At 40.0% G+C, this 27,951-nt stretch overlaps 1 protein-coding gene and 1 long non-coding RNA gene across 10 annotated transcripts; one reads left to right on the top strand and one right to left on the bottom strand.

Annotated features, from left to right (window-relative positions):
* Positions 1–496: 496 nt before the first annotated feature.
* On the bottom strand, positions 497–26,785 carry gon4lb (gon-4 like b). Of its 8 annotated transcripts, none has more exons than XM_047156165.2 (31): positions 26,769–26,785; positions 24,109–24,317; positions 22,676–22,780; positions 22,326–22,555; positions 22,111–22,185; positions 21,942–21,992; positions 21,796–21,846; positions 20,417–20,515; positions 20,190–20,312; positions 19,684–19,851; positions 19,150–19,363; positions 18,805–18,912; positions 18,630–18,670; positions 18,400–18,512; positions 10,565–10,766; positions 10,240–10,326; positions 9,381–9,555; positions 8,339–8,489; positions 7,962–8,112; positions 7,615–7,731; positions 5,150–7,369; positions 4,579–4,912; positions 4,246–4,409; positions 3,912–4,109; positions 3,457–3,600; positions 2,946–3,242; positions 2,684–2,797; positions 2,134–2,308; positions 1,734–2,061; positions 1,298–1,400; positions 497–1,139 (listed from the first exon to the last, which is right to left on the bottom strand). In XM_047156165.2, exons 2-31 carry the CDS (start codon positions 24,308–24,310, stop codon positions 1,026–1,028), a joined length of 6,654 nt encoding a protein of 2,217 aa, XP_047012121.1. In that variant the 5' UTR covers positions 24,311–24,317; positions 26,769–26,785; the 3' UTR covers positions 497–1,025. The 8 variants fall into 8 exon arrangements, with proteins under 8 accessions (XP_047012121.1, XP_017327405.1, XP_017327413.1 ...); XM_017471916.3 differs by lacking the exon at positions 26,769–26,785 and adding an exon at positions 25,987–26,073; XM_017471924.2 differs by lacking the exon at positions 26,769–26,785 and adding an exon at positions 25,880–25,945 and having other exon boundaries at positions 2,161–2,308.
* On the top strand, positions 25,230–27,947 carry LOC108267649 (uncharacterized). Of its 2 annotated transcripts, none has more exons than XR_006982695.2 (2): positions 25,230–25,842; positions 26,868–27,947. It is a non-coding gene; the product is annotated as an uncharacterized LOC108267649 (long non-coding RNA). The 2 variants fall into 2 exon arrangements; XR_006982694.1 differs by lacking the exon at positions 25,230–25,842 and adding an exon at positions 26,150–26,191.
* The last annotated feature ends 4 nt before the right edge of the window (positions 27,948–27,951 follow it).

Raw genomic sequence — 27,951 nt, 5'->3', positions numbered from 1 at the left:
TCCATTAACCATGATGTACTATTTCTGCATACTATTTTGCCTCTTGTTATGAGAGAGAGTATGCATCGTGGAAAGTAGCCCTGAACACAGCTTACAGCATCCTCTACTTTCCGTCATGATTATCACTTCTGCTTCAGATAGAATAACTGCATTCATCATCCCAATACACTGACAGCCCAGCTTGAAGTTTTGTTTACTTTCAGCACACCTGAAAGAACACTTGATAACTAGCTCTGTGTTAGTAGCTGAGAAAATCTCGACATGTGCAGATCAGTAGGTGCCCAGAACAAGAGTTGATACTTAAGCACCACATTATGAGAATCTTATCTGTATCTTACTACAGTCAGTATATTATAAAAATATTGAATCAGCTTATCGCCGTTTCTGAAAACACCGATGGCAGTGCAAAAGTTCCCCAAAGTTCTCAAACATAAAAATAGCATCAACAAAGAATATTGCACTGTTTTTCCCCCGTTATATTGACACTGAAACAGTGTTTTTCTCTTAGATTTGTCTTTTATTTTATTTTTATAGACTAGGGAACTTCCTACTTTTTCATCAAAACCTAGAACATATCTGAAAAAAAATTCAACGTCTTATGTAAAAAATACTGTACATATTTAGGACTTGCCCAATCTATTTACAATATATACAATATGTCCACTGTGAAGCAAATATATATATAAAAACAACAACAACAACAACAACAACAACAACAACAAAAAGTCCAATGTAATAAAACAAGTAGCTGCCATTCTCAGTTCATGAGCTGGTGATAAATTAGTTGAATTTTTGAGCCTCATCATCTTCATTTTCATAACTTCCATAACACCATGTCCCTGATGTGCAATCACACTGATGACAGTTTGTGTAATAAATTCAGCTACGTAACTTTAACATGTGAGTCCCATAGCTCATTGTGTTCCCACTATTATTGTAGCCATGTTGTCTACAACTGTAGCTCAAGTGTTTTTAGCTGGTCTGATGTGGTCTAGCTGGTGTAAGCTTATTCTCAGAGGAGTGCGTCAGTCCTGCTCCTCGTCAGTAGCTGACTGCTGTTCAGTGGCCTCCTCATCTGAGCTGACCTGTTGAGCTGACGTATGAAATAGACGCATCAGGTCCCGAAACCTCTTGGCAACCTACAGAACGTAGTAAATGGTACAAAAATAATCATATTTAAACCATATTTCTCAAGTATTTTTCCTGACATATTTTTGGCACATAATTCTAGGTCCTTGAGATTCCTTATCTAGTGCCCTTATTAAAATTATGGAGTTCAAAAAAAAGTAACAAATACCTCACTGGCAGTTTTGTTGCCAAGCTGTGTTGATACAGACTGGAAGGTGCTCTGATTGGCCCCTTGCTGCTGACAGGCTGTTAAAATGACCCGATCTGCCTCTCTGGAAGCAGGGGCAAAAATAACCATTAGAGATTAAACTGTAAGCAGTAGAGTAATGTATTTTGCCAGTTTAACAGATTACATTGTTTCAATATTCAAAAGACAAAAAACTCGTTCAAAAAGTGTGACCAATACACAAAGGACAATGGTCTGCAACTCGGCATGCCCCACACCACCACCTCAATTGTTCTAATGACCCAGTTAAGATTCTGTTTTTATATACATTACACACAGTGTCCCAACTTTTTTGAAATTGGGGTTGTAGGTAAAGAATTATTGAATATAGGTGTATTATCGAATGTAGCTGTGAAACACTGTCTATGTTGGTGCTGACCTGGTCCAGAGCACGACTTTCTCTCCACTTGGAGTAAGGGAGATGTTCTTGGCACAGACCGGTGTTTCAGATGAGGGACTCTGCCAGCTCTGCTGTGGCATCTCCCTCTCACCTGGCTGAGGAAGAAGAAAAGTGTCCGAGTGTTCAGTGACTGGAACCTCTTCTTCTCTGACAGACTTACTAGGAGAGGAACACTGTTCCTTCTCTCCCTCCTTCCACTCCTCTTCTTCCTCCTCTTCCTCCTCCTTATCATCCTCCTCATCATCCCTTTCTTCAGGGATGGCTAAAGGTTCTGCTTCAATGCACTCCCACACTTGACCTTCTGGCTCTGATAGAGAGATAGACAGATTAGTTAACTATTACTGTAATGTAAAACAAACTGAATGGTAGCTGCACAAACCATGATGTGGACTGTTTGCCCCGCTACCAGACTCGTCTTTAATTTCTGTCTCTGTCTCTTTCTCTTCCTCTACTCCTTTTTCTGATTCATCTCTTTCTTCCTGTTTCTCAGGTAGAGGGTCTGCTGTGGGGAACGAGTGATCGCTAGTCTTCAGCGACTTGGAACCATCAGTGCCCTAAAGAGCAAACACACACACACACACACACACACACACACACACACACTTTAAGCTAATGATATAATATTGATATCATGGTAAATTATACCACAATACACTTTCCTAGACAGCACAAATATCACACTTGTATAACACTGACCAACACAATTATTACTACCATATGGATAAAATATATTTTATACACAAAATCTTTATCTAATTTTCCCCATGTTATATAGTTGTAGTCACCTTTTTAAAAGCACTTAGTTTCCAAACCTATTACAATGTGATGTACATCATTAAAAAAAAAAACTAAATGGCAAATAATTCAGAGGATTATTCACTAGTGAATTAGTAAATAAACAAATAGTTAATACGTAAAATAAGACACACCTTGACGCCATGGCAGCGGGGGCAGCCTTTCCTCTTGTGTCGGCGATGTTTAGCATCATGAATAGAGAAATGGCAGTGGCAGGGGCAGTGCTTCTCTGGCCAATCACAAGCCTGCTGATGACACCACAATAACACTTCTGGCACATCTTATAAATGAAGAAGTGAATAAAGCAATGAAACTGACTGTGTGGTTTTGGGAAGTGAATAAAGACCACAAAAATAAGTGTGTGTCACCACCGGAACGCTCCACCAGCTTGCTCACCTTGTAGTTCCTGTGTGTGCCTAGCTCTTTTCTTTTCCTGCTCTTTCCTGTTATCTGGGGAATTTTGGGAGTTTCTTCTTCCTCGTCCAGATCAGGGAGTGTGACTTCCTCAAACCCTCCACTCCCCAAACTCACTCCATCACCTCCTTCTGTCATGTTCCCTCCATCCTCAGGCCAGATTGCTTCCTCAAACTGTCCTGGACGTGCTGGTGGTGGACGGAGCTCGTCAAAAAATACAGAGAACTCTCCCTGCAGGTGTGTGTGACCTTTAAGGAGGGTGGCCATCTGTGTTTTTAACTGAGACACCAAAAGAGAATAGCATTATTCAGATTACAAATGCACTCAAACAGTTAGTGTACACTTAATACAAGGGAAATCTTTTAAACCTTCTGTGCTCGCCATAGTTATGGACTGAATGGTTTAGCCTTTTTAAGAACAAATTATGTTTTGTCTAAGAATAAAATAGCTTTTTTTTTTTGTGTACGCCTCTTAATTTCATATTGTTGCTCACCTCTTCTACCCCTGCAGGAGTGGGGGCAGATGCAGCCTGAAGAGCTTTCACAATCTTCTGGTAGTGAGAAGAATTTTCCCCAAAACTGATCTCCAACTGCCTTAAGAACCTCCTGCTACGCTCAAAAGCCTGCTGCTCCTCAAACTACGTATTAAAAAAAAAAGAATAATCTGATGTGACTGACATTGGGTTTCAATTCAGTATTTACTGTAGCTTGCTGTTACATTGAGCCTCATTCACCAACATGAATTCTGTAATGTTTGCCAGACAATAACAGCCAATGTCACTACAGTTGTTTCAACAGATTTTGAAACATCTGTATTATTAAACCACGTAAAGCCCATTTATGAGCAAAAAGTTTCCATTAATAAAAATCGTATGAGATCTCTATAATCTTGAATAATATAATGAATGAATACATTGGTGAATTACTGAGGAAAGAATGAATGCTATACCAGGCCACACTCCAAAGCCTGCTCTGGAAGAAGAAAAGCAGCAAAGTCCCTCAGCAGCTCCGGCCAGTCTTTGAGCAGAGGTTTTAGCTGACAGAAGAGCTCAACTGCACTACGACTCTCGCTTCCCTGCTCAAACTCATACAGCAGACTCAAGAATTCCTCCACCTTGCCTGGAGAATCCTGCAAAGCCTCCTTCACCTGAGAAACATTAACAGGGGGAGAAAGAATAAATCCAGGCTCGGGAATGTAGCTGATTAATGGTATGTACATCTCATTAAGTTGTTATCCTGCAGATGTTTAAAAGTTTACTTTTAAAGTTGAAAAGTCCCCTGACCCTGTTGAGGTAGGCTTGGGCATAAGCGATGTCCTTGCTCTCCCTCATCGGATCGTTATCCAGGATGTGATCATCGCAGAGCAGGAGTAGTTTTGAAGTGTCCTTGCTGCCCCGTTCCTGTCGCCGGCTTTTCCTAAGACTGCGGGGTGGGGGGCGACCACGACCTATCAAAAGTAATGAATTCATACATCTGTGTTCTAATCTTTTTAGCAGCCATAGGAATGACTGAGCAGCACATTCATTACTCACACATTAAAAATAAATAAAAAGATTTAAAAAAAAAAAAAAAAAAAAAAAAAAAGAGAGAAACATAAGCTCATCTACTGAACGGACCTCTACCACGTCCTGCTGCTTTCCCACTGTTCTGTGGAGGGTCATCCTCCTGAGGGGCATCTTCTTCAGGCAGTTTTCCTCCCTCTCCTTCTCCCTCTGCCTCTCCCTCTGCCTCTGCTTCTGCCTCTCCCTCTCCCTCTCCGGGCTCCAGCTCTTCACCCTTCAATGCCCCATCCTCCTCATCTTCTGAATTCTCCTCCTGTGAGTTTTGAGAGATTGGCGAGGTAGGGGAGGTGGGAGAGTTTGGAGAGTTTGGAGAGTTGTCCTCCTCAGAATCCCCTTCCCCACATAACCTCCGCTCTGATGCCAGCCAAGTCAGCTTCTCCATCGTCTCCTGAAGAGGTAAGGAAATGAAATAAATATAAAAAGATAACACACACACTTTGAGGGCCTGAAGCATCCCTGCACTTCTGGCCAGAGATGGCACATGGCTGTCCTGAATTCTATCCAAGTTCATTTTTGATGATCATTTATCCACTGTAAAGCTTTAGGGAAAGTTTATGTTCACACTTCTACCAATTATACCTAATCGAAAAAAGTATCAACAAAGAGTTAAAGATTCAGAACAAACCTGCAGTTCAGGCACTGAGAGAACAGATTCCTCTGATGCTGATGACATTACTTCCTCCTCATCTTCATCTTGTGTGAGCTCATCAAAGTCCTCCTCTTCCTCTTCACGCTCTCCATCTCCATCCTTCTCATCATCATTTCTATCCCTTCCTCCATTCCCCTGCGTCTCTCTGCCACCATCCCCATCTCCTCTCTTCTCACCTTCATCATTTGCATCCCTCTCTTTACCTCCTCCACTTCCTTCATTCTGATGACCATCTCCCTTTCCCTTGTTCAACCCCTCTCCTCCCCCAGGAGGTTCCTTGTTTTCAGCACCAGAAGTAAAAGTGAGCAGTCCTGGTACTTCACCTGCACTGTGAACTTGTTCTTCACTCCTGTTTGAATTAGCAGGGCCATGAGTGCTTCCACCACCACTCTCTTTCCTGAAGTAGCTGCTGTGCTGTTCTCCAGTGTTTGGGCTGTCCTCCATCATATTCTCTAATGTCTCTGTACTGCTGTCCGTATGGCTGATATCGGAGTCTGGGCTACAGGAGGACTCGGACAGCATAAGGAGGGGGCTTGTAAATAGAACACATGCCATATCTTCTCCACCTACCTTTGCTCCTGCTTCCATATCCTCTTTCCACAACTCATCACCACCCAGATCTGTACTCGGCAGATCTGGTGCTTGGCTCGTAGCACCATCAAAAGGCAGTCCAACAGTAAGGAATGATAAATGATCTTCTCTGACATTTGGCATGCTCGATGTAGAAAAAGTCTCAGAGCTGTAAACTGTAGTTTTTTGCTCAGGCACTTTGCTTTCACCTTTAGAAAAATGCAACTGAGGCTGATTTGGGATCTGCCTGGTTTTGGGCATTAGAAAGGATTGTGGTGTGCCCACCTGTGAAGCTGCTTGAAGTAACACAAACTGAGAATTATTTGCAGGTACATCAGAGTGAGTCAAGAGGCTGGTGGTGGGTGGTGTAACTCCAATACTGCTACTATTGGGTGCCAATGAAACACCTTTGAGATTTTCAGTGCCTATGCTATTAACTACAGTGTCTGGCAAAGGGTTGCTTCGGTGATTTGACACTAGTTCATCACATTCAAATTCATCTTTCAATGTGGGCCAGGACTGTTCCTGACCACTCACGCTTTGCATGCTAGGGCTTGATTTGAGGCTTTCAGTCACGTGAAGTGGAGGAGAAGGGGTGTGTGAGAAAAACACAGGACTAGACTTCAGTTTAAACTCACTGTCTGCTGGCTCCTTCTTAGCGACTGGGCTTGACATACTGACACTGCTGCGAGGCAACAGTGGCCTGGATTGTGTCCCTGGGTAAGGTTGACCACTGACTGGTTGAGAAAATGAATCCTGAGGTGGTGTAGTGCTAGAGGACTTGACCAATTCTTGTGAGTGTACTGGTGGATGGACATAAGGAGTATCTAGTAAGGAGGAAGGCTGGAAGATGACCATAGGTGGTGAAGCAGCGTTTGAGCTGTTTTCTATAAATTTAGCAGACGTGACAGTTGGCGCAGTGCTACCTAGTGTCACACTAACCGGGGTATGAGGGATTAGCTGGGTTGGAAATGGGGAAGGCGTAATGGAAAGCAGTTTTCTAGGCACGATTTGTTTCCTAGGCACTTCTGCTCTCATCTGCAAAACGTTTATGCACTTCTCTACCCCGTTAGGGGGGACAGGTCTATCACAGTCTACAGCTAGAGATGAAGGTATCTGCACCGGGGGCAAACTAGCTGGAGGCTCTATGGGGTTAACACAGCCCTGCTGTTGAACAATATACTGGAAGTTAACAGGACCAACAGAGTTTAATGGCACTGTTGCATGAGAAGGGGTTGAGGTTACCTGAGTGACTGGGAGAGCCTCATTCACTGGAATTAAGGGGCTCTGAGTTAACAGTATTACTCCTTGAGAGGGGAGGGGTGCTGGGACTGGGGACAATAAATTAACTGTACCGACAGGGCATAGAGGAGCCTTTGCTAACGGTGTGGATGCAGGACGTGCAAAACCGTGCAGAGGACGGGGCTTGGAGGGTCGAGCAGAACCTTCACGCCTGGCTGAAGGATGCAATGGCAGAGTTATACCTTTAGGGAGGGACAGTGGATACTGTGTTCCCTGTGGAAAAGTGGGGAGAGAGGGTAAAGCAAGAGTTGTCCTCATATCAGATGGTGTCTTCTCTTCTGATTGTCTCTCACACACTGCTTTATGTATGTGTGGCAAGCTTTTCTGTTGGAAGAAAATATAATATTAAGACAGTTAAATTTATTTGGAGTAAATTTAATTTAATGGGCCATTATTATATTTTTTAAAGTAGACAATTCAGTGTAAAAAAGAAAGAAAGAAAGAAAATCCTATTTCTGACATGCAAAACAATACAAGTAAACTCATACAACACCACTGATCCATCACACTGAGAATTTGTGCCAAAATTATAGTTTAAATTTTTCTAAAGAGGACTTCTAGTTCAGTACCAAAAGCCAGTTCGGCATGATGTTCTTCTCTCTCTCCACAGGTGGGCGTTCTTCACCTGGGAGAACTGGACAGCAGGCTACAGGTAGTGGGGGAACAACATGGTGCTGACAGTAAAACTGAAGAAAAGAACAAGTCCGCAATGTTAGCAGCTCTGATGAAGAGAGATGGCAATCCTTTACACTGAAATGAATTCTATTTGAAGCCAGAGATATCTCTCTCAACTTATTAATAGACATGAAAATAAACACAAGCATGTAACACATTAAGCCTATACAATGTAAAATCATGCATTAATCATTCATTTAGGCATCATGTAGGTATAAGGAAATAGTTCAAGATGAGGCACCTTGATGATGTTGTCTGTAGCCCTACTCGAGGACATGTCTCTTACACGGGTACGTAGCTGCTCCACCCTTTTAGACTGAATGAGATACTGACTCATTAATTTGTGGGGGAATTCGGTCTGACTGAAATGCTTCAGCCCCAGAACAATCAGACTAGAGACAGAAACAGATGAAAGAGAGCGGGAGAGAGAAATGGGGGGGAAGCTAGGATTACTGTTCACTGCACCAGTTAATAAGATTCCATCTGTGGAACACATGGTTGTATACCATAAATGCTTTTGTTTTATACTTAGTAATAGGCTTTTTAGGCATTCATTAGTAAAATACACACTTCAAAATTTCAGCAAATAAAATGTAAAAGGGGAAATGATTAGCATACCCATCCTCTCCTTTCGTGTAAATAGTCTTGCTGCGTGAGGGTTGCACGGTAGGGTCCAGGCTGCAGTGGGGCAGTAACTCTGGGTACAAGAACAATGACCTAGTGGCAAACAGCCAGGCCAGGTGAGCTGGGAGAATCGGGTAGCGATGAACTGCAGAGACAGATACACAAAGACTTTTTTGACAACAGAAACCTTTTGTTGATGTAATCTACCCTCAGCTACATGCATAAATAAAATATACACGATAGTCTGGGAAAACCCAGGGTTGAATCCTGAATCCCAAATATTTTTCACCAACACAATGTGGGAATATTTTATTTATATTATGGGATTGTGGCTTCAGATAATGATGTAGAAAAATATGGATGATGCTGATAATCAAAGTGATGAACAATTTTCCACTGCAAACTTATAATTCTTTAAAATGGACAGTAATGCTTTCAACAAGTAGATAAGGTATAGTAATGTAGAGCTAAGTAGAGCTAGGCCAGCTCTTTGCTTGCCTGTAAGTTCTGGATAATATTAAATCAATATAAAGTCCAACTGAGATAATACAGGTACGAGTTATCAAGGACTCTTCAAATACTTCATGATATTCATAAATATGATCTCTAATGAATTATAATATGCATAAGAAGTCATATTATTAAACATATAATTGTCTCAATAGCCTGCCAGTCAGTAGGCTAGAATATAGTAGAATAAAGGCTACATTAAAGACAGAAATATTTTTCATGGTCATGTTTCTTTGTGTTGTGTTGGTATCTTTCTGTGGAACTGAAACGTAATCTTTAAATGCATTTTTCTTTTTTGAGGACGAGCAGAATTTAAAATGTTAGAGCTTTACTTGTGATTATGATATTTACAAATAACACCAATTTCAGTTTAGGAAAAACTGATAGTTTTGATGATTTTACATATTATTTAATGCCACTTTTTAAATTACCACTTTTGAAAGCGCACACAGAATTACATAAGGTAAAGCTCAAGTTCATGAAAATAAAATACAGGAAATGATGGACCCCCTGCAAGGCGTCTCACCAGCATGTGTGTGTGTAGTTTTGGGCCGAGGAATGGGTGGAGAGGTTGTTTTCTCCAGCTCTTCCAGCAGGTCCAGAGACGGTTGCAGATTACACACCCGGAATGCACTTTTGAAGCCAGGCTCGACCACCGCTCTCATCTGCTCTGCCCGCTCTGCAAATGACTGCAACTCCGTCTAAAACACAGCACAGAAAACCAATACAGCATTAATACTGTTCATCACAGATGACAAATATTGTAAATACTGTTCGGCACAGATGACCAAAACTAATTTATCTGCCTTAAAATGTTATTTGTTGCAAATCTGCTTTAGGTATATTTGTACAGATGCAGTGAACAGGTGCATTGGTGAAGCTTCAGCAAGAGCTGTCTAAGAAATAATTGGTTTCAAGTGATTTATATGGACCATTTAAAAGGATATTAGGAACAGTACCCATGTTGCACTGATGCTGGACTGGTTTGGAGTTTAAGTGTTGACTAAGGTTTTTCTTGCCTTTTCATTTGGAGTGTAATGCTTTTAGTTTTCAAGAAAAAGAAAAAAAAAAAAACAGTAGCAATTTGTTGATTTAAACTTAAAAGTTTTCATTTGTAGGCTGCAATTTCATATAAAAAAATACTGTGATGTATACCATCATTGTCCCATACTTCTGAAAATATATAGAACAATTTGCATATAATTTTTTTTTATACAAGATTATGGCTATAATGCTCACCAATTAGAAGTCATGAAATAACATCTACTACAGATTCTGTCACAGTTTTAGTGAAACACCCAGAGAGAAGTGAGCCTCTCCTCCCCAGATATCTCCTTAACTCTGCAGTCAACCACCTTTTATACTAAATAGTCTTTGATATTTACCAAGAAGAGTTTGGTGGTGGCGGCCTGGCTCTGTAGTGCCTCAACGGGGCTACACAGCATGTTCATCTGCGTCAACAACTGGACGTGCTGTAACAAAAACACATGCATACTCAACAAATTATGAGAGGTAGTATGGCTTACTGTTACATCAGGACTTCAAAGTATGAAACTTCTGAAAAACGATGAATTCAATAAGTCACAGATCCACAGTGTCAAGTGATGATGACAGATCTCCATTTACCAAATAACTCCGACCATCTTGGGACCAGAAATCTGTCTGCATGTTGTCTCCTGTAAATCTAATACCAAGTTCCCTTGTGCTCACCTGCTGGATTTGCTGTTGCAGCTGCCGTTTCTGATTAGGCATCACCATCAAGGTACAGGGAGGAGGGATGAGGAACATGGCAGGCCCTGGTACGTTGTGGTGAGGTCGGCTCAGGGGTTCTCGACGCTGCTGGAGAGCATCTAGCTGCTCACGGACTGTACGCCTGCACGCGGTCAACATGTGGGCCAGTGGCTCCTCAAATCTGGGCACACACCGAGAACAATTGTTAACCTTTGTAGTTGCATTTTTAGGAGATTCAGGAGGATTTGAAAGTTGCCATACTTTTTCCTCATGCTCATGACTTTCCTGTTTCTGCTATACATGCACTGAATTTACCAAAAACGGTGCAAGCTGATTGAGCTACTTCAAAATTATAAACCGTACAGTGGGTTCAGAAACAACTCATACCCCTTCGGTTTTTGCCTAATCTGTGTTTTAGATTAGATTAAAGCGATAAGTTTTCAGAATTTCTAGAAGATTCATTAAAAACGTTTAAATTTAAATCCCTCATTGACATAAGTATTCAAACTATTTATTCAGTACTTTGTAGAAGCACCTTTGTCAGAAATTACGGCTTTGTGTTTTCCTGGGTAAATCTTGACAAGTTTGCACACCTGGATTTTAGCAGTTTTGCCCATTCTTCCTTAAAGTTACTCAATCAGGTTGGATGAGGAGCCAAATTCAGGTCTCTTTGCAGAGTTCCAATGGGGTTTAATCTATCACAGAGGTCTACAGAAAATTTCTTGGACTTCATATCTTGGTTTTTGGTCAGGCATGCACTTTGAATCGTGGGTCCTAATACACAGTAGTGCTCCTTTCGAAATCACGTCGAATCAATTGAATTTGCCACAGGGGTATCCAGTCAAGTTGCTCTCCCCTCTCTGAATGACAGCTACACCAGGCATTGCAGTACAAGAGCTGCTAAAATCATCAGGGACTCCACCCACTCTGGTAACTGTCTGTTTTGCCTGCTGCAATAAGACAAGCGTCCAGTAATCTGATGGCCAACACTGAGTGGCTTAAGAGGGGCTTCTTCCCTCAAGCCATCAGACTTCTCAACATGGACATGTCCTCCGTAAAGATTCCTTAGGACTCCATAAAGGACTAAATAAAGACTCTATCACTCGGCACTCTATTGACATTTTGTACACTGTACTTTGCATCGTTACAATATGCAACATGCTGCTTATTTTGTACACCCTTTTTTTTTTTTTTTTTTGCCCACTCCTGTACATATATTCTATCTCCTCTCTTGTTTTTTTTATTATTATTTCTATTCTTTTACATTTTGATTTAGTATTTAATGCACAGTCTAAAGAGGAGTAGGCCAGGTTTTCAATTCACTGAAAAATATACTGTATATAATTGTGTGACAAATACAAACCTTTAAATCTTTAAAATAATTAAAAAAAAATAGCATGTGTCTGAGCTAATTTTGAGGTGCCTTAGCCAAGGGTCTAAATACTTACACTATATGGCTAAAAAAAAAAATTGACACCTGATTATCACACTCATTTGTGGTTCTTCACCAAACTGTTGCCACAAAGTTGGAAGCACACAATTATATATAATTGTATAGAATGTCTTTGTATGCTCTAGCATTACAATTTGCCTAATATGTTCCAGCATGACAATGCCCTTGTGCACAGTGTGAGGTCCATGAAGGCATGGTTTTCCAAGGTTGGAGTAGAAGAACTTGAGTGACCTGCCTCAACCACACTGGACCCCTTTGGGATGAACTGGAATGCCGACTGCACCCCAGGCCTCCGCGCTCAACATCAGTGCCTGACCTCACTAATGCTCTAGCGGCTGAATGGGCAAATCCCCACAGCCATGCTACAAAATCTAGTGGAAAGCCTTCCCAGAAGAGTGGAAGTTATTATGACTGCAAAGGAGGGACTAAATCTGCAATTGGATTTTCAACAAGCACATATGGGTGTGATGAACAGGTGTCCACATATTTTTGGCCATATAGTGCAGCTAAATGAGAGCCCAGAATTTGTTTTTAAATTCATTGGCAAATCTTTCTTACCACCTTTTCATTTTTCTCTTATTGATTATTGTGTGCAGATTAATGGCGAAAAAGTCAACTTGATCCATTGTAAATCAAAAATCTATAACACAAAAAAATGTGCAAAACGTGAAGAATATTTTGGGAACCCACTGTACATACCCACAAATAAAAATGCATATGCACAGGAATAATCATACTGTAATTTTACCATGGCACTGTTTATGGATAAAAAGCACTGTGCGACCAAAGAAATATTTGTTACGCATCATAAATCTTTGCTTTCTTAAGTGCCATACCTGGAGAGGAAAATAAATAAATAAACAAACAAACAAACAAATAAATAACCCATACCCCACACTTGATTAAACAAAAAATGTAAACACAGAAAGCTCTTTCTAACCCTTATAACAGCACACATGAATACATCCACATGAAAATACACACACACACAGCTTTATGTCGTCGTGGAAACAAGAAACACAGACGTCATTACAGCTCGTTAACATTTTGAGCTTCAATCCAGGCAGGAGATAAGCGTATGTTCCCAGAGCTACGTGACGCACAAACACACACACTCAATTACTGATCACTTACTCCTACTAATGGCACATAACCACCTGACCAGCACTTATCATGGGCAGGCAAGGGTACAGGTCTCTCAGGCTGCACAAGACTACTCCTGTAGCATCATTATATTTTTGAGAAATCATGGCATATTATGCTTTGGAAAAAAAGGATCAGAGGGTGTAGTTAATTCAACGTATTATACTGCATTAGAATTTGATACTTAAGCGAAATATATAAAGAAAATCCATGTAAACAAATTTAATCAGTGTTTGAAGATTCAAATTCAGGGTTAATCATGGTATATAGTAAGAGCACTGGAGCCCCCAATTCTAAATGAACGAAAATTATGGGAACAATGGTATCTAAAAGTGTGTGTGTGCGTGCGCATGTTTGTCATGTACACAGCTGCCATCTAACCCAGTAAATAAGCTCTATTCCTGTCTTCTTTGCCTGGATTGACAGACAGACCTTTCAGAGGACAAGTCACAAAGAGAGAAAGGGAAAAACTCCAGTAACTAACATCACCCAAGACCCCACAACAGTGTTCAAATGACACTCTGGCCTTAACTAACATAATTAAATGTGACCTGGCATTAGTTTTGCATTTTAAGAAATTAAGCATTTTATCAAGTGCTTTCTTTTTCATTCGTGAGGCTGACATGCAGTACTACATGCTCGCTTACTGATAACAGATTCTACAGAATTGAACAATGTTCCATATAAATAGCCAATCACAAAACACATGTTCAATGAAAGACACTCAAGAGCTCAGAGGAAAATCAAACACTGAGGAGTAGAAATGCATTATAATTATTAACAAGTTCCTCGATAGCTGAGCCACCATGGCTTTTGAACAGGAGATATACTGCCACTAAACCACACCTGGAGGCTCTCACCAGAAGGTAAACAACATCAGGGCCTAGGTGAGTTTGAGCACGTATGCGCTGTAGCTCAGTGTTCACACCTTGCTCTCACTCTGCTACAAGGCAGGGGACACTTTGAGCACTTTTCTTTGCCTCCCTACCCAAACAGACACAGCACATCTTTGCTGCTCCGTCCCAAAGGGAGGACTATGTGTGTGTGTGTGAGATTATATTAGAGCTGCAATAACTAATCGATAAAACGATAATAAATCGATTGTGAAAATCATTGTCAACGAATCTCACTATCAGTTAGTTGGTCTGCGTGCGACAAGGTGGAGATTTACTCATTACGTTACTTTTCTTCCGAAAACACGCTTCAGAGAGTAAATACTAAAGTTGTGTCCCAAATGAAGTACTGCGCACTTACACTATAGACTGTGTACTCTACCATCTAGTGTGTGGATTTTAGAAATGTGATATCATCTCAAATGGAACACTAGTGTTTTTTTTTACTAACCGGAAGTATAAGCCGCTTCCTACATGACGTCACACGCACGTAATGCGACGGCGTCGGCTTTTGCCTAGTACCCAGAATCACCGTACATGACTCTCTTTTATCTCAATGACCATCAGACGGAGGCAAAACCGTCAAGTGACTGAGGAAGAAAATGTGCGACCTCCAAGTCCTCTAAGGCAGTGGAACATTTTATATTAAACACCGCAGAGAAGATTTATAAACTTTATAAAGCGGAGTTTGTGTAGCACCAGCACGACAGTGATGCTGTCACGAGTTTTTAAAAGGTTTAGTTTAATTTAGGTTTATTGACATTATATGCTGTATCAGTGTAACTTATGTCCTTTATTATAACAGAAGTGATGTATTAGTAACGAGGCCGCGTTGCTCCTCACACGCAGTGCAGACGCGGTGATGCACAGTGTAGCGCGAGTAAGATCTGTAATGTCTAATTAAAACATTATGATCAAAAGCAAACACAAGTAAAATAATATGTCTAAAGGCAGTGATTAACAAAAACTACAAGGTGCAGTGAAAGAGTTTTTAATTATTGATTTAGGACCGTAGTATAATTCAGTGCTTTTTGTGCATCCATAAAAAAATGCATAAATACTGATGTATAAGTATTTATGGATTATGCATTAAGTATATGCATTAAGTATATGCAGTATTTATGTATCAAGTATTTATGCATTTTTTTATGGATGCACAAAAAGCACTGAATTAAACTATGGTCCTAAAGTAACAATATATATTCTGGTGTGTGTCTATGTGTATATTTAGACAAACAGTTGTGTAAACTTTTAGTCTAAAATTTACTTTTGTAAGACTCAGTTTGTGGATTTAATTTTAAACTAACGAAAAAATGGTACTGAAAGTTTGCCCCGCCCCATCTGATTAATCGGAAAAAATAATCGGCTAACTAATCGATTATGAAAATAATCATATATATATATATATATATATATATATATATATATATATATATATATATATATATATATATATATATATATATATATATATATACACACACACACACACACACACACACACACACTGTGTGTAGGATTTCTTTGTTAACAATGGGGAAAAAGAACGCATGACGGCCAGCTTTATAAATGGGAGGTGATTCTGTGTTTCTCTGCATTTTTGTATTTCAAACTCGGTTATATTGGGTGATCCAAGTCATTCAAGGTGTCAGCTTTCCCTTAGTGTGTGTGTATTTCTCCATTTCAGCAAGCAAGCTGACATTATCTGGCTTATGCAAAATGTGTGACAATCTGGATAACAAAATACACTGCCTATAAAATAAGAGCCTATGATTGGATCATTATTGCAGTGATTAATATGTTTCAGTTGGCAACAATTCTTTTAACCCTAACTGATGCAGTTTCTCATGTCTTAAACAACCATGTCGGAAGTTGCATCCCATGCTCGTGGAAAAGATGTTACTGTGTTTCAGATGGGGCAAATTATTAGCCTAAAGCAAAGAAAACAACTGAGGAGATTGCTGAAATCCCTGGAATTGGGTTAAGAACTGTCCAACACATTATTAACACCTGGAAGAAGAGTGGTGTACTGTCAACTTTGAGGAAGAAATCTGTTCGGAAGAATGAATGTTCAAAATCTTGAATGATCGTGATCTGAGATCTTTAAAACGTTTGGTGAAGTCAGTATGAACAGTTTGAATGGACAGCAGAACTCATGGCTATGTTTAATAGTGAAAGTAAGAGCATTTCCACATGCACAATGCGATGTCAACTTACAGGATTGGGACTAAACAACTGTGTGACCTAATCAATGTGAGGATAATCAGATAAAAACGACTTCAGTTTGCTAGTGAGCATAAACATTGGACGGTGAACCAATGGAAAAAGGTCATGTGGTCCAGTCCAGATTTACCCTATTCTAAAGCGATGGGTGTAGCAGGGTAAGAAGGGAAGCACATGAAGTGATGCACCCATCATGCATAGTGCCTTCTCTCCAAGCCTCTGGAAGCAGTGTAATGGTCTGGGGTTGCTGCAATTGGTCAGGTCTAGGCTCAGCAACATTATGCAGCAATAAAATGAAATCAGCCGAGTACCTGAATGTATTGAATGACCGGGTTATTAGATAAACGGATTTCTTTCTTCCCTGACAATGCCAAGATTCATCGAGCTCAGATTGTGAAAGAGTGGTTCAGGGAGCATGAGGAATCATTTTCACACATGAATTGTCCACAGAGCCCTGACCGTAAGCCCGTTGAAAGTGTTTGGGATGTGCTGGGAAGACTTTACGGAGTGGTTCGACTCTCCGATGCTCAATACAAGATCTCGGCTAAAAATTAATGCAACTCTGGATGGAAAAAAATGTTGTCAGGTTGCACAAGGTTTCAAAACAATGCCACAATGAATGCACGCTGTAATCAAAGCTAAAGATAGTGCAACAAAATTTTAGTGTGCGTGAATTTTTTTTTTGGCCAGGTGGCGTACATACATTATATAATAAAAACACAGGGATCACACAGCAGAAGCAACCAAAAATTTACTGGGTTTTGTTCCCTATGCAGTATTTTAGCTAGCTAGCGCAAGTGGGCTAATGTGCATCTATTGGCCGCGGAGATGTATGAAGCCACCTCTGATGCGGATAGAAGCGAGCCTACACTACAACATGTTTGAGTCACGAACATTCAGGCCTTGTCCCAAACTGCATACTACCATGCTAAATAGTTTTTTCAGTATAACATTAGTGCCATTACTATTTAAGCATGTTACTTCTTGTTATGTAGTTTGAGGAAAATAGCACAAAATTCTCTCTCAATGTGCATTGACTTGGAAGTCATACCCTACATTAATATGCAGCAGCGGAGAACACAGAACACAGCACCACCCATGTTACAAAAACATTTTTTTCCTACCAGACTGAGCAAACTTTTAAAATATTATTCAGCAGCTTTAAATGGTTAATTTAAATATAGCGCAAGAGTGGTAAGTTCATTAGGTTAAGGTGTTAAATTTCATAAGAGATCAACTGATGCTGGATTCTTCAAAGTTCAGTACCAGTTTGTGGAAGCCAGGGCCTGTTTGAGCACCTGTAATGTGAATGGAGGGCGGAGTTGGGAAAAGTGAGTGGTAAGGAGCTATGTGCGGGATTTGTCTAACATGTTTTCTGTGTTTCAGCGAGCAGCGGCAAGGATAAAAAAGGGAGAGACGAGAGCCACGAGAGAGAGAGCTAAGCAGCACAGAGCTGTGTGTGTGTGCATGCAGAGAGAAAGATAAATTGCTGAATAGCTAAAGTAATAGATTGAAAAATAAAAGATCCCGTTTTTTTTTTTTTGTCCAAAGCCTGCCTACATAGTAAAACCATACTTCATCTCTTCCTAGCATTTCAAATGCGGACATAGTCTGAAAAAGCTCTGTACGGTGTTTGGGTGGGTACGCACCAAATACTGATCAGTATCAGGATTTACACTGGCTTGGATAGAATTTGATATGCTTTACGGTCCAACCCGCTGATGAATGATTTGATTATACTTTGATAATGTAGGGTTGACTACCAAAACAACTTCAGTAGCTTGAGAAAAGCAGGCTTGATTACTGTGAGGATGTCAGTCTTGCCTCAGAAAATTGTAAAGATATTGGTATTGGTTGGAAGTGGGGCATCCCTTAATTTCAGATGGAATAAACAGCTCCTGGTGTAATGCCATAATGTGCTCTATGAGTACGTGCCCTGTGGCACCTTCACTGAATCGCAGACATGGAAATGGAAAGTGAAAGAGACCGAAATAGACGACAGACAACAGAGACAGAGAGCGTGTGTGTTTGTGTTAGAACAAACAGTTCTGCCTTGTTAAAAGTGTTTATACATGTACTAGACATGGACAAATATGGAGTACCGAATGGCTTGGGGGACATTGAATTTGGCAGCACTTTGTGAAGACACTTTTCCCCGCTCCTCATCTTCCTCATTGGCTTCTTCATCCTCATTTACTCCCAAATCATCCTGGAACTAAGAATAAGACAAAAAAAAAAAAGTCAGTTAACACAGAGGGATGGAATATAAAAAAGAATGATAATAAAAGACTGCTTTTTTTTTTTGCAAGTGTATTTTGTAAGCTCATTTTACCGTCTCAAGTAGCTCCTCCATGAGCTCATTAACTTCCCTCTCTGCAGGAAAAGCGAGAAAAAAATGATAATACTTTAAACCAAGCAACTTGTCTGATCTGTGCTGTCTACATTAGAGAAATATGGCATCTTGTACAGAAATGCACAAATGAGAGTTAGGACCAGACTGAACTCACTAGTAATGCGAACTGCACGGTCGTTGCGGTAGTCCTCTAAATCAGGCTCATCAAGATCATCAAGAAAATTATATTCAGGATCATCATCATCATCATCATCACCCTCTTCTGAAAAGAAACAATAAAAAGTGAGAGGAGAGAAAGTAATTAGTTCTCACATTCACTGGGGACTGAAGATCAACAACAATCAAATGAAAAGAAAAAAAATATCGAAATTGAACAGATCATTCCAACACAAATTGTAAAGTGTTCAATCACTTAAATAACACGTGTGAGGCTTTTCATGCTGGATGCGTAGTTAAATACAAAGTAAAGTGCAGCTCTATCAATTGTTGCAGATCTGACCTTCGTTGTCCAGGTGTGCTGTCATGAGGCCTTGCAGCCAGTGGCTCCACTCTTTGTCCTCCAGTGCTGAGACACAATCATACATGTCCGGCGTGATGTCAGGAGCCTTAAGCTCAGCCTCCAGCTGGTCCAACGGAACATCCCTCAATGGACGCTTGGATCGTGTCCGGCATGCCACCAGGCTTTCCTCAGTATTCTCACCACTACTCAGAGCCTGTGGGAGGGAATCAGACGGAGTTCTTCCAAATTCAAAACTCTCACTGGGCGGCAGTAGGCATACAAATAAACAATGTTATTGGTAACGGATAACTGGTGGCTGCCAAGAAAAGTTCAAGGAGACCTATGCTGCAATGTGTCTTGCTCACTTTATGTAAATTTACAAATGCACAAGACAGGTACAGCTGCAGAGTCTAAGTTCATGTTCTGATGTTCTTGGCTTACAATTGAGCTACTGTTGTGACAAAAAAAAAACTGCTGATTTAAGATGGTACCATAAATAATCTAGGATAATCTATTCTCCAACAATCTCTATACCTGGTAAGGCTCCATGCAGAGGGGACTAAGCTCCAGCTCTTCATCCACAGCATGCAGTTTCTCCATAAATGAATCAAGAGCCCTTGAGGGCCGAGAAGGCACACCAGACAGGGAGGGTGGAGCAGGAGGGCCCATAGGCACTGCTTCTACTCTCAAGTGCCTAGTCTTCTTAAAACGAGAGAGAAAAGGAAAAATAAAATCATGTGCTTGTTTAGACTCAGACTAAAGATGTACAACATTGAAATTTAATTGAAGTTCAAATCTAGAAAAGCTAGTTAAAAGGTATCAAGTGTGGACCATCTAAAAGATCTAGTTGTACAAACGTTTGGCTTTGAAAACATTTTATAGCTTTTTTGGTCCTGTCATGGAAGTGAGTTCCCAATTTTAGCTTACAAAAAGGTCAATTACACAGACACTCAAACCCACTGTCCCAAACATTGTCCCCAAATGTTCTAAACTCTTATTGTGAATGAACATGAAAGTGCTGTAAAACTGTTGCATGGTACCATTCGTGGACTGCTGCTTCTTTCTTCATCACACTCTGAGAGCTCTATGGGTGTGCAAGAGCAAGCTCGTCTACTGATACGTGGTGATGATGCTATGCTATCCAGGTCACTCTCGAGGATAGTCTGTGTGTCACAAATATACAATCAATTGCATTAAGATTGTCTTCAGAAATCACACATTTTTTCCTCAGAAAATAAAATATCATGAATGGGTGAGATTTACACACTTCTTCTGCAGTCTCATCCTCTTCATCCTCATCAGGATAATACTCTTCATCTGAAGAGTCCTCCTCATCCTCAAGAGGAATGTCCACAAACTGAGGAGGCTGGAAAGAAAGAATTGACAATCTTTTAAAGTTTGAATAAGATGCTGGAAAATAAGATGTTGATGGGACAATGTTGGCTCAGAGGTTATGATTCTGTGCTGGTTAACAGAATAGCTGTGATTCTGTGGCAGAGTCTCACTATAGTATGCTTCTTCATATCTACTGGACTGAATCCCTAATCCTTCATTTAGTGATTGCTAAAACAACACAGAAGTGTTAATAATACTAAAGATAGTCACAGCTCGCAACATATACATATAAACTCCGCAAAAAAAAAGAAACATCCTCACATTCAACTGCTTTTATTTCCAGCAAGTTTCCTAACATACGTAAATATTTGTATTAACATAGTAAAAAGATTCAACAACTGAGACATACACTAAACAAGTTTCACAGACATTTGATGAACAGAAATGGAATAATGAGTCCCTGAACAAATTGGGGGTCAATATCAAAAGTAACAATCAGTATCTAACGTGTCCTCCAGCTGCTTTAAGTACTACAGCGCATCTCATCCTCATGGACTGCACCAGATTGGTCAGTTCCTGCTGTGAGATGTTACTTCACTCTTTCACCAAGGCATTTGCAAGTTCTCCATCACATCTGGTGGGGATACATGGTTATATGTAATTTTCCACTGCAAAGACGATCAGCTGTCCTTCCTGTAGCACTGTCTTAGGCGTCTTACATTACAGACATTGCAGTTTATTGCTCTGGACACATCTGCAGTCCTCATGCCTCCCTGCAGCAGGTCTATTGCATGTTCATGCAGATGAGCAGGAACCCTAGGCATCTTTCTTCTGGTGTTTTTCAGAGTCAGTAGAAAGCGTCTACTTTAGTGTCCCAAGTTATTGTAACTGTGACCTTAATTGCCTACTGCCTGTAAACTGTTAGTGTTTTAAGGACTGTTCCAGAGGTGCATGTGCAATAATTATTCATGGTTCATTGAACAAGCATGAAAAACATAATTTAACCCCTTTCCAATAAAGATTTGTAAAGCTTATTTGGATTTTACAAAATGATCTTTGAAATACAGTCTCCTGAAAAAGGAACGTTCTTTTTTTGCTGAGTTTATATCTATTTTTATTTTTAAAGCAGTCATCATACCAAATATTGCCTTCGTTTCGTTTATTACTGTTTACCGCTCTTTATTGTTTTTTTTTTTAAATGTAGAAACATTTCATTTCATTATTTTTGCTATACAGCATTTATTTGCATGTGCCCAAGACTAAGCCTTTTGCACAGTACTGTATAAGACAGACAGATAGAGTAAACGATACCTTTATTTCTTTTGATTTCTTGATAGGTGAGATATTCCAATTGGGAATTGCCTAAAAGAAAGCAAAACAGAAATTTCATATAATATCCAGTGGTCTACACAAGCAACGTCAACCAATGAACAATAAAATAAACAGACCAAACTCACCACCCCTTTCTCAACAACCTCTTTGAGCTTTGAACGTGTCATTTTGGGCTCCTGAGTTGACAGAATAAAATAAGTATTATAAATGTTCCTTACACATACAATTATACATTACACATACGATAACTTATAATAGGAAACATTCACTGACAAACAGTGAAATGACACGTACAAACATGGGCATGTCCTGGGTGTCTCTGATAGCAGCTTTCATCATTTCTACTACATGCTCATTGGTGATCACCTCCTACAACCAAAAAAGGCACAAAAGATAGGTCATTACACCTTCACTGTTCATAATCGTGCTTCTTTAAACAGACAATCCTCATATTAACTAAACTATTCAGCACGAGTCAACACCGACGTCAGAAGCTCAGCAGGACCTACATGAATGATGCTGCGTACGTGGACTGAAGTCAGGTTGTGCTGTTTAGACTTGATGGCTAAGTCCCGGTCCAATTTTCTGAACTCTTCCTCGCTGTCCTCATCCAGATCGGATGCTTCAGCATCTCTCTCATTATCTGCCATTGCACTATTATCATGTGCTATCAATCCTTTTATCAGTTTTTCTCCACTCTTTGTCTTCAGCTGCTCTTGTTCCCCAGTTCCCTCTTCATCTACGCAAGTAACAAAAACAACTCATTACACTTTTACCATGTTTTGTACGCAGACAATCCAAAATGTAAAAAAACAAAAAAAAAAAACAAACCACCACCACCACCACAGACTTAACTGACCCAGTGTGATGACCAGCCCCAGCTCTGTGTCCACCTCTGACTGAAGGGGGGATGACTCCAGAATGCTAGAGGACCGTACCATGTCAAGCTCACTCTCAGCATTACCTAAAAGGAAGAAAGAAAGAAAAAAGAAAGAAAGAAAAATGTCACCAATAATTCAACGTGTTGACATACACTTAAGTAATGTGTTAGTCATGAAACTCCACTTCTACATATCTCTTTCAACAGACATATACAGATGGGTGAAAAATTAAAGGACAACTCTGTGGCTCTCCTGTGTTGTGGGAGTATGGGAGTATTTGAATGGCATGGCTTGGGTCCATTTTACTCCTTATAGGAAAGGGTCACTGCAAACAAAGTTATTCTGACTGATCATCTTCTGATGAAACATTTCCATCCTGACAGGAGCGCTCTCTTCCAGAATGACAAACTGTGCCCTTTCATAAGCCATGAGGGGACACAGTGGTTTTATGCGTGTAAAAATTCTGTCAACCATATACTATAGCTGTCACAGTCATCACATCTCAGCCCAATTACACACCTATAGAAGATTTTAGACTGAAATTAGACAACCATCTCCACCACCATCAAAGCAATGTTTGAATGAATATCTTTTAGAAAAATAAATAAATAAATAAATAAATAAATAAATAAATGGTGTTCATCCATCCAGTACAGTTACAGAGACAGAGAATTAATTCCAAGGTGCACTGAAGCTGTTCTGGGGCTTGTAATGGCCCAGTACTTCATTAAGAATATTTATTCCTACTTTTTCCCTTTAATTTGTCACCTGTCTATATATGATAATGATACATACTTATAAGGTAGAGTCACATTCAACAATTAAACCTAACAAAGAAGGACATGATGAAATTTTCAACTTAAAATGTCCTCTTGTGCATTTTATTATTACGGAGTCACTACTGTAAAATAAATCCAAGACCTGCACTGGCATAGAAAAGCAAAGCCTCACAAATATCAAATTAATGATATTCATGCACAGAATAACCCAATTATTGGGATAAAATCCAGATGTCTTTATTGGATTTAATGAAATTGAATACAAGATATTGTATTATGCTGTTTATGTGTCCATTTGAAGGTCTGGCAATTACCAAAATAAAATAAAGGATCATGTTATTCATGTCAGTGTTAAACTTTACTGTTTAGTGGCTGACCTATATACTATGGGCTTTGGTATGGTACGCAAAAAATATCAGCGATCAAGATCCAGTCATTATTATATGCTTTAGTTTTCTATTTAACATTAAACCAATTAACTGGTTTGACATGTTTTCAGATTGTACAGCCTTTAACATGTGTAGATTAAAACCTCTGCAATGGGAGTAGAAGCAAAGGTCCAATAAGAACTTCAAACGATGATCACAACCAGAACAACTACAATAATGCCCTTCAAGTTCTTCATACTGCACCTGGTTCTTGGCCATGACACTTTAATCTAGATGAATGCCTTCTGGGAGAAGATGTATTCCAGACTTTTCTCTTGCTAGGAGTGAAAATCTTCTCTGGACTGAAGGTCAGTCTGCCTTCAGCATAGGATCTTGGCTCCCTCTTGGCAACTTTTGCATGTGTAGGCTCTGGAGAGCTGGACTTCCATTTCCGGCCTGTTTTCATCTCGCTTCTAGGAGTAATGAAAAGAGACAATTACAGTAAATGTGCTGGTCCAATTTAATATACTAGATGGGTATTCTAGTGGTGAATTCACCCAGAACCTGAACCAGCATTTCACTGACAAGAATGATTTGACATTACAATGATGATGAACCTCATTATTACATTGATAAACAATAGGCTTCAAAATCACTGTTGTTGGTTTAATACACTCAGGAAGGGCTGTTAAAGCGCACCTATTATGGTTTTGAAACGTGCCTAATTTTGTTTTAGAGGTCTCATAGAATAGATTTACATGCATCCAATGTCAAATTTCTCATAATTTAAACTACAGCATTATCTTTTTTCCCTGTGTCAAAATGACTTCTTACAATAATAGGTAACTATAATAGGTGCATTTTATAAGCTGATTAGTTATTAGTAATCAGGTGAGTTAGAGCAGAGAAAACATTGAAATGTGCAAGACAGGGTCGGGGACTTGTGGTTTAATTAACAATGATCAAAATCACAGCAAGATGTTCATTTAAACAGAATCACTGACAGACACTCATTCTGATCAAGGTACCTAGTTTTTTTTTCTATATTGCTTATGGCTTATTACCAAATGTTAATTTTCACAAAATAATCATTTACATCTCCATACATGTTAAATTCAAAAGTTAAATAAAAGGTTAACATAGGGGCACAAATCCCGCTGCTTCAAGCTCGGAGGAGGAACACTGGACAGGACCATTAACAACAGGGTTGCCAGATTGTGCTATTTAAAAATACTCCGCACCCTCCGAGATTTACAGTACAGCAAGTAAACGGAATTAAGTCCAATACATTTCAGCGAAAGGAAGTGTAAATGCAGCTATGTCTATTATGTAGATCATTTCTGTTGTACGATATATTGCGATAGGAAAAGCGGACTATGGACGGTCTGTAAATCAGAAATGGGGTCGGAAATTTATTTTCACGCAAAGACTGAGAAAAAATATGAATAAAATACATCTCTTTTCCAATTCCCAGTTTCAAGTCGTTTGTGTGGTTTATAAAATATAGCTGTGTGGAAATTTGCTGTGACCTGGCAACCCCAGTTAATTATAACAATAAGAACTGCTAGTCTGTATGTTGGATGACTTTAGGTTTCTCTCTCACTACTTGCCACGGGTTTACACTAAACATTCTCTAAATAGTAGCCTATAGCTTAAGATAAGTGTGATAGCCTTTCGACTTTTTGAGGCTATGTCTTTCGACTAAGAAAATCTGTCGGATTGTCTTTTTTTTAACCACCACAACAACGTACAACTCAATGTCCATTGTTAAGGACACTGAGACACAAATACTGTGGTTAGGCAGATAAGCTAACTGGATTCTGGTTTTTCTTTAACTGACTACAATTAGTTAACGAAATCGCTAGCTTAGTGTTTTGGCAGCAGATGGACTGTGAAATAAAAGACAGGCACATTAGCTACACGTTTTTTCTTGATAGTACAGACCTCCGGTTCATCGATTTGCATCTGGTTTTGACTGAAATCCAGCAGTGCAGCTTGGTTAGTAAACAACATACACAAAGCTACCTAAACTTACCCTACACAGAACATTTCTACCTCAAAGTTTGTTTTCAGGAAATGGTAGCCTCTCTCTAATGTGTAACTGCTTTTAATTCATTAATTTTAAAGTAATAAACTGCTTACCCTTAAGCTGGTATAAGTAGCCATCAGTAGCTAGCAAACCCAGCCACAACAAAATGACGTTTGGCGGGTGTTACAATCATTTCCTTCCGCGAATACTACAGGCTGAAATAAACAGTACCGCCCCCTGCAGGATAACCTCTTACCACAGAGCGCAGGACCAAGTGTACGGACTGAAGCTAATTTACTGTCAGGGCTGAAAATGCCAGTAGGTTTATATCATTATGTGATATAACTATTATCGGCATTTTAATATCTTCCATAGATTTGATGTCTAAATATTATGTATCAGTATTATGTATTATGTATTAGGGGAGCATTACATAACGTCAAAAAGGTTAGGATCTGTGAGTGCCTGCATGAGTGGTCGTGTTGGTTATGCAGAAATCAGGGTTTCAAGATCTGGATTGTTTCCAATCTTGTTACAGATTATCCATCTATTTTCTATACCACTTATCCTACACAGGGTCACGGGGGAGCCTGGAGCCTATCCCAGGGAACACCCTGAATTGGGTGCTACCCATCACAGGGCACAATCGCGCCCACATTCACACACAACTATTTCAGAATGCCAATCAGCTTACAACACATGTCTTTTGACTGGGGGAGGAAACCAGTGTACCCAGAAGAAACCCCCGAAGTACGGGGACAACATACAAACTCACAGATCAGAGGCAGGAATCAAACCCCAAACCCTGGAGGTCCGAGGCAAACGTGCAAACCTCTAAACCACTATACCCGCTATCACGGTTTAAATTGTATTAATTTGCCAAATTACATCTAACCTAAATGATGTTTGATTGTTTCCATCTCAGTGAGAATAAGTTGTCTTGGTTTAGGAGATACGATCCACTTTCATCTTTTAAGTCATTCTCTGGTTACAGGTGGAGCTGTGGGTGGAGTCTGAGCCAAAAGCAGCTATATTTCTCCTTCATTGTAATTTTATTCACCTCTCATCGGTACAGTCCAAGTGGGATGGTGAGAACTCTACTGAATTCACTCCACAGCTTCAGTAAAGTGTTTCAATTAGTCAGTTTCATTCGTTTGAATAGTAAAAATCGTCACAATCGACAGGAGGAAAAGGAGAAATTATCTGGAAAGCCCAGCAGACCTGGAGGACTTCACAGAAACATCCTGGAGACATGTCCAGAATTTATCAGCCTCCTGGTTTTCCCACAAAAACATTCAAGGCAAGCTCCCGGGACAATCAGCCGCCGAGGAGGAGACACGTTACACTTCGTGACATGGCGCTAACTCCAGACACTGTGCCGCCTTTCACTATTCCTCCGCTGTGTGTGCTCGCGGTTCCTCCGGGTTGTTCTCCGCCGAGTTCATCCTCACTACCGGAGCGAGGTCTCCACCGCCGTCGCTGCCTGCTGCATGAGCTCCCGCTTACTGACGAGCTGCACTCCGTTTGCTCTCCATCTGACCCGGCCATGTCTTTACTACATCTCGCAAAAGTCACCACTTCATACGGCTTCGTTACTTTGGCAGAGAGGCCTCGAGTTCGCAGAAGGGAATCGCTATTTTTCGACGATAAAATGACCCTTATACCGAGGAGCGACCGGACAGGACAGTATCAGGACAGCTGATGTTTATTTCCGGTCGATTATCGGCGGTTGACGGTACCTACCTGTCTGTAAAAAAAGGCTGCAGCTTGCCTGTTTTAGTCCAAATATATAGACGAGTTTACATACAGACTTTTTATTATTATTGATTATTATACGTAACAAATTTTCCCTTGAATAGGGGGATGTTTCTTCTGAAAATGTTTATTCAGTGAGAACAATCCATTTTTAATGTAAATAGCTCTTCAAAATACTGGTTATTTACAATAACTAGATGTAGTAATTGGAAAGAGATGACAATTAATAGTAAGATCTCTACACTGTTGTCCAAAAACAGTTTGTTGTCACAATTTCTGGGCAAAATACAAGAAAATAAAGAACGTGCTCTGAAGGAAATAGT

The sequence above is a fragment of the Ictalurus punctatus genome, chromosome 1, assembly GCF_001660625.3.
Source record: "Ictalurus punctatus breed USDA103 chromosome 1, Coco_2.0, whole genome shotgun sequence".
In the NCBI taxonomy this organism is placed as follows: domain Eukaryota; kingdom Metazoa; phylum Chordata; class Actinopteri; order Siluriformes; family Ictaluridae; genus Ictalurus; species Ictalurus punctatus.
Note: the sequence above shows the minus strand (reverse complement) of the source record. Positions and strands in the feature narration are given on the sequence as shown.

Bases quoted from the DNA above. Each gene is read 5' to 3' on its own strand.
- gon4lb (XM_017471879.3), bottom strand. The intron at 19,364-19,683 runs GTATAGAGATTG...TCCCTCCCACAG, and splicing joins TCTGCATGGAGCCTTACCAG to GCTCTGAGTAGTGGTGAGAA. The intron at 7,370-7,614 runs GTACTGAACTAG...TTCTTCCAACAG, and splicing joins TCATGCCGAACTGGCTTTTG to AAAAGCTTGCCACACATACA.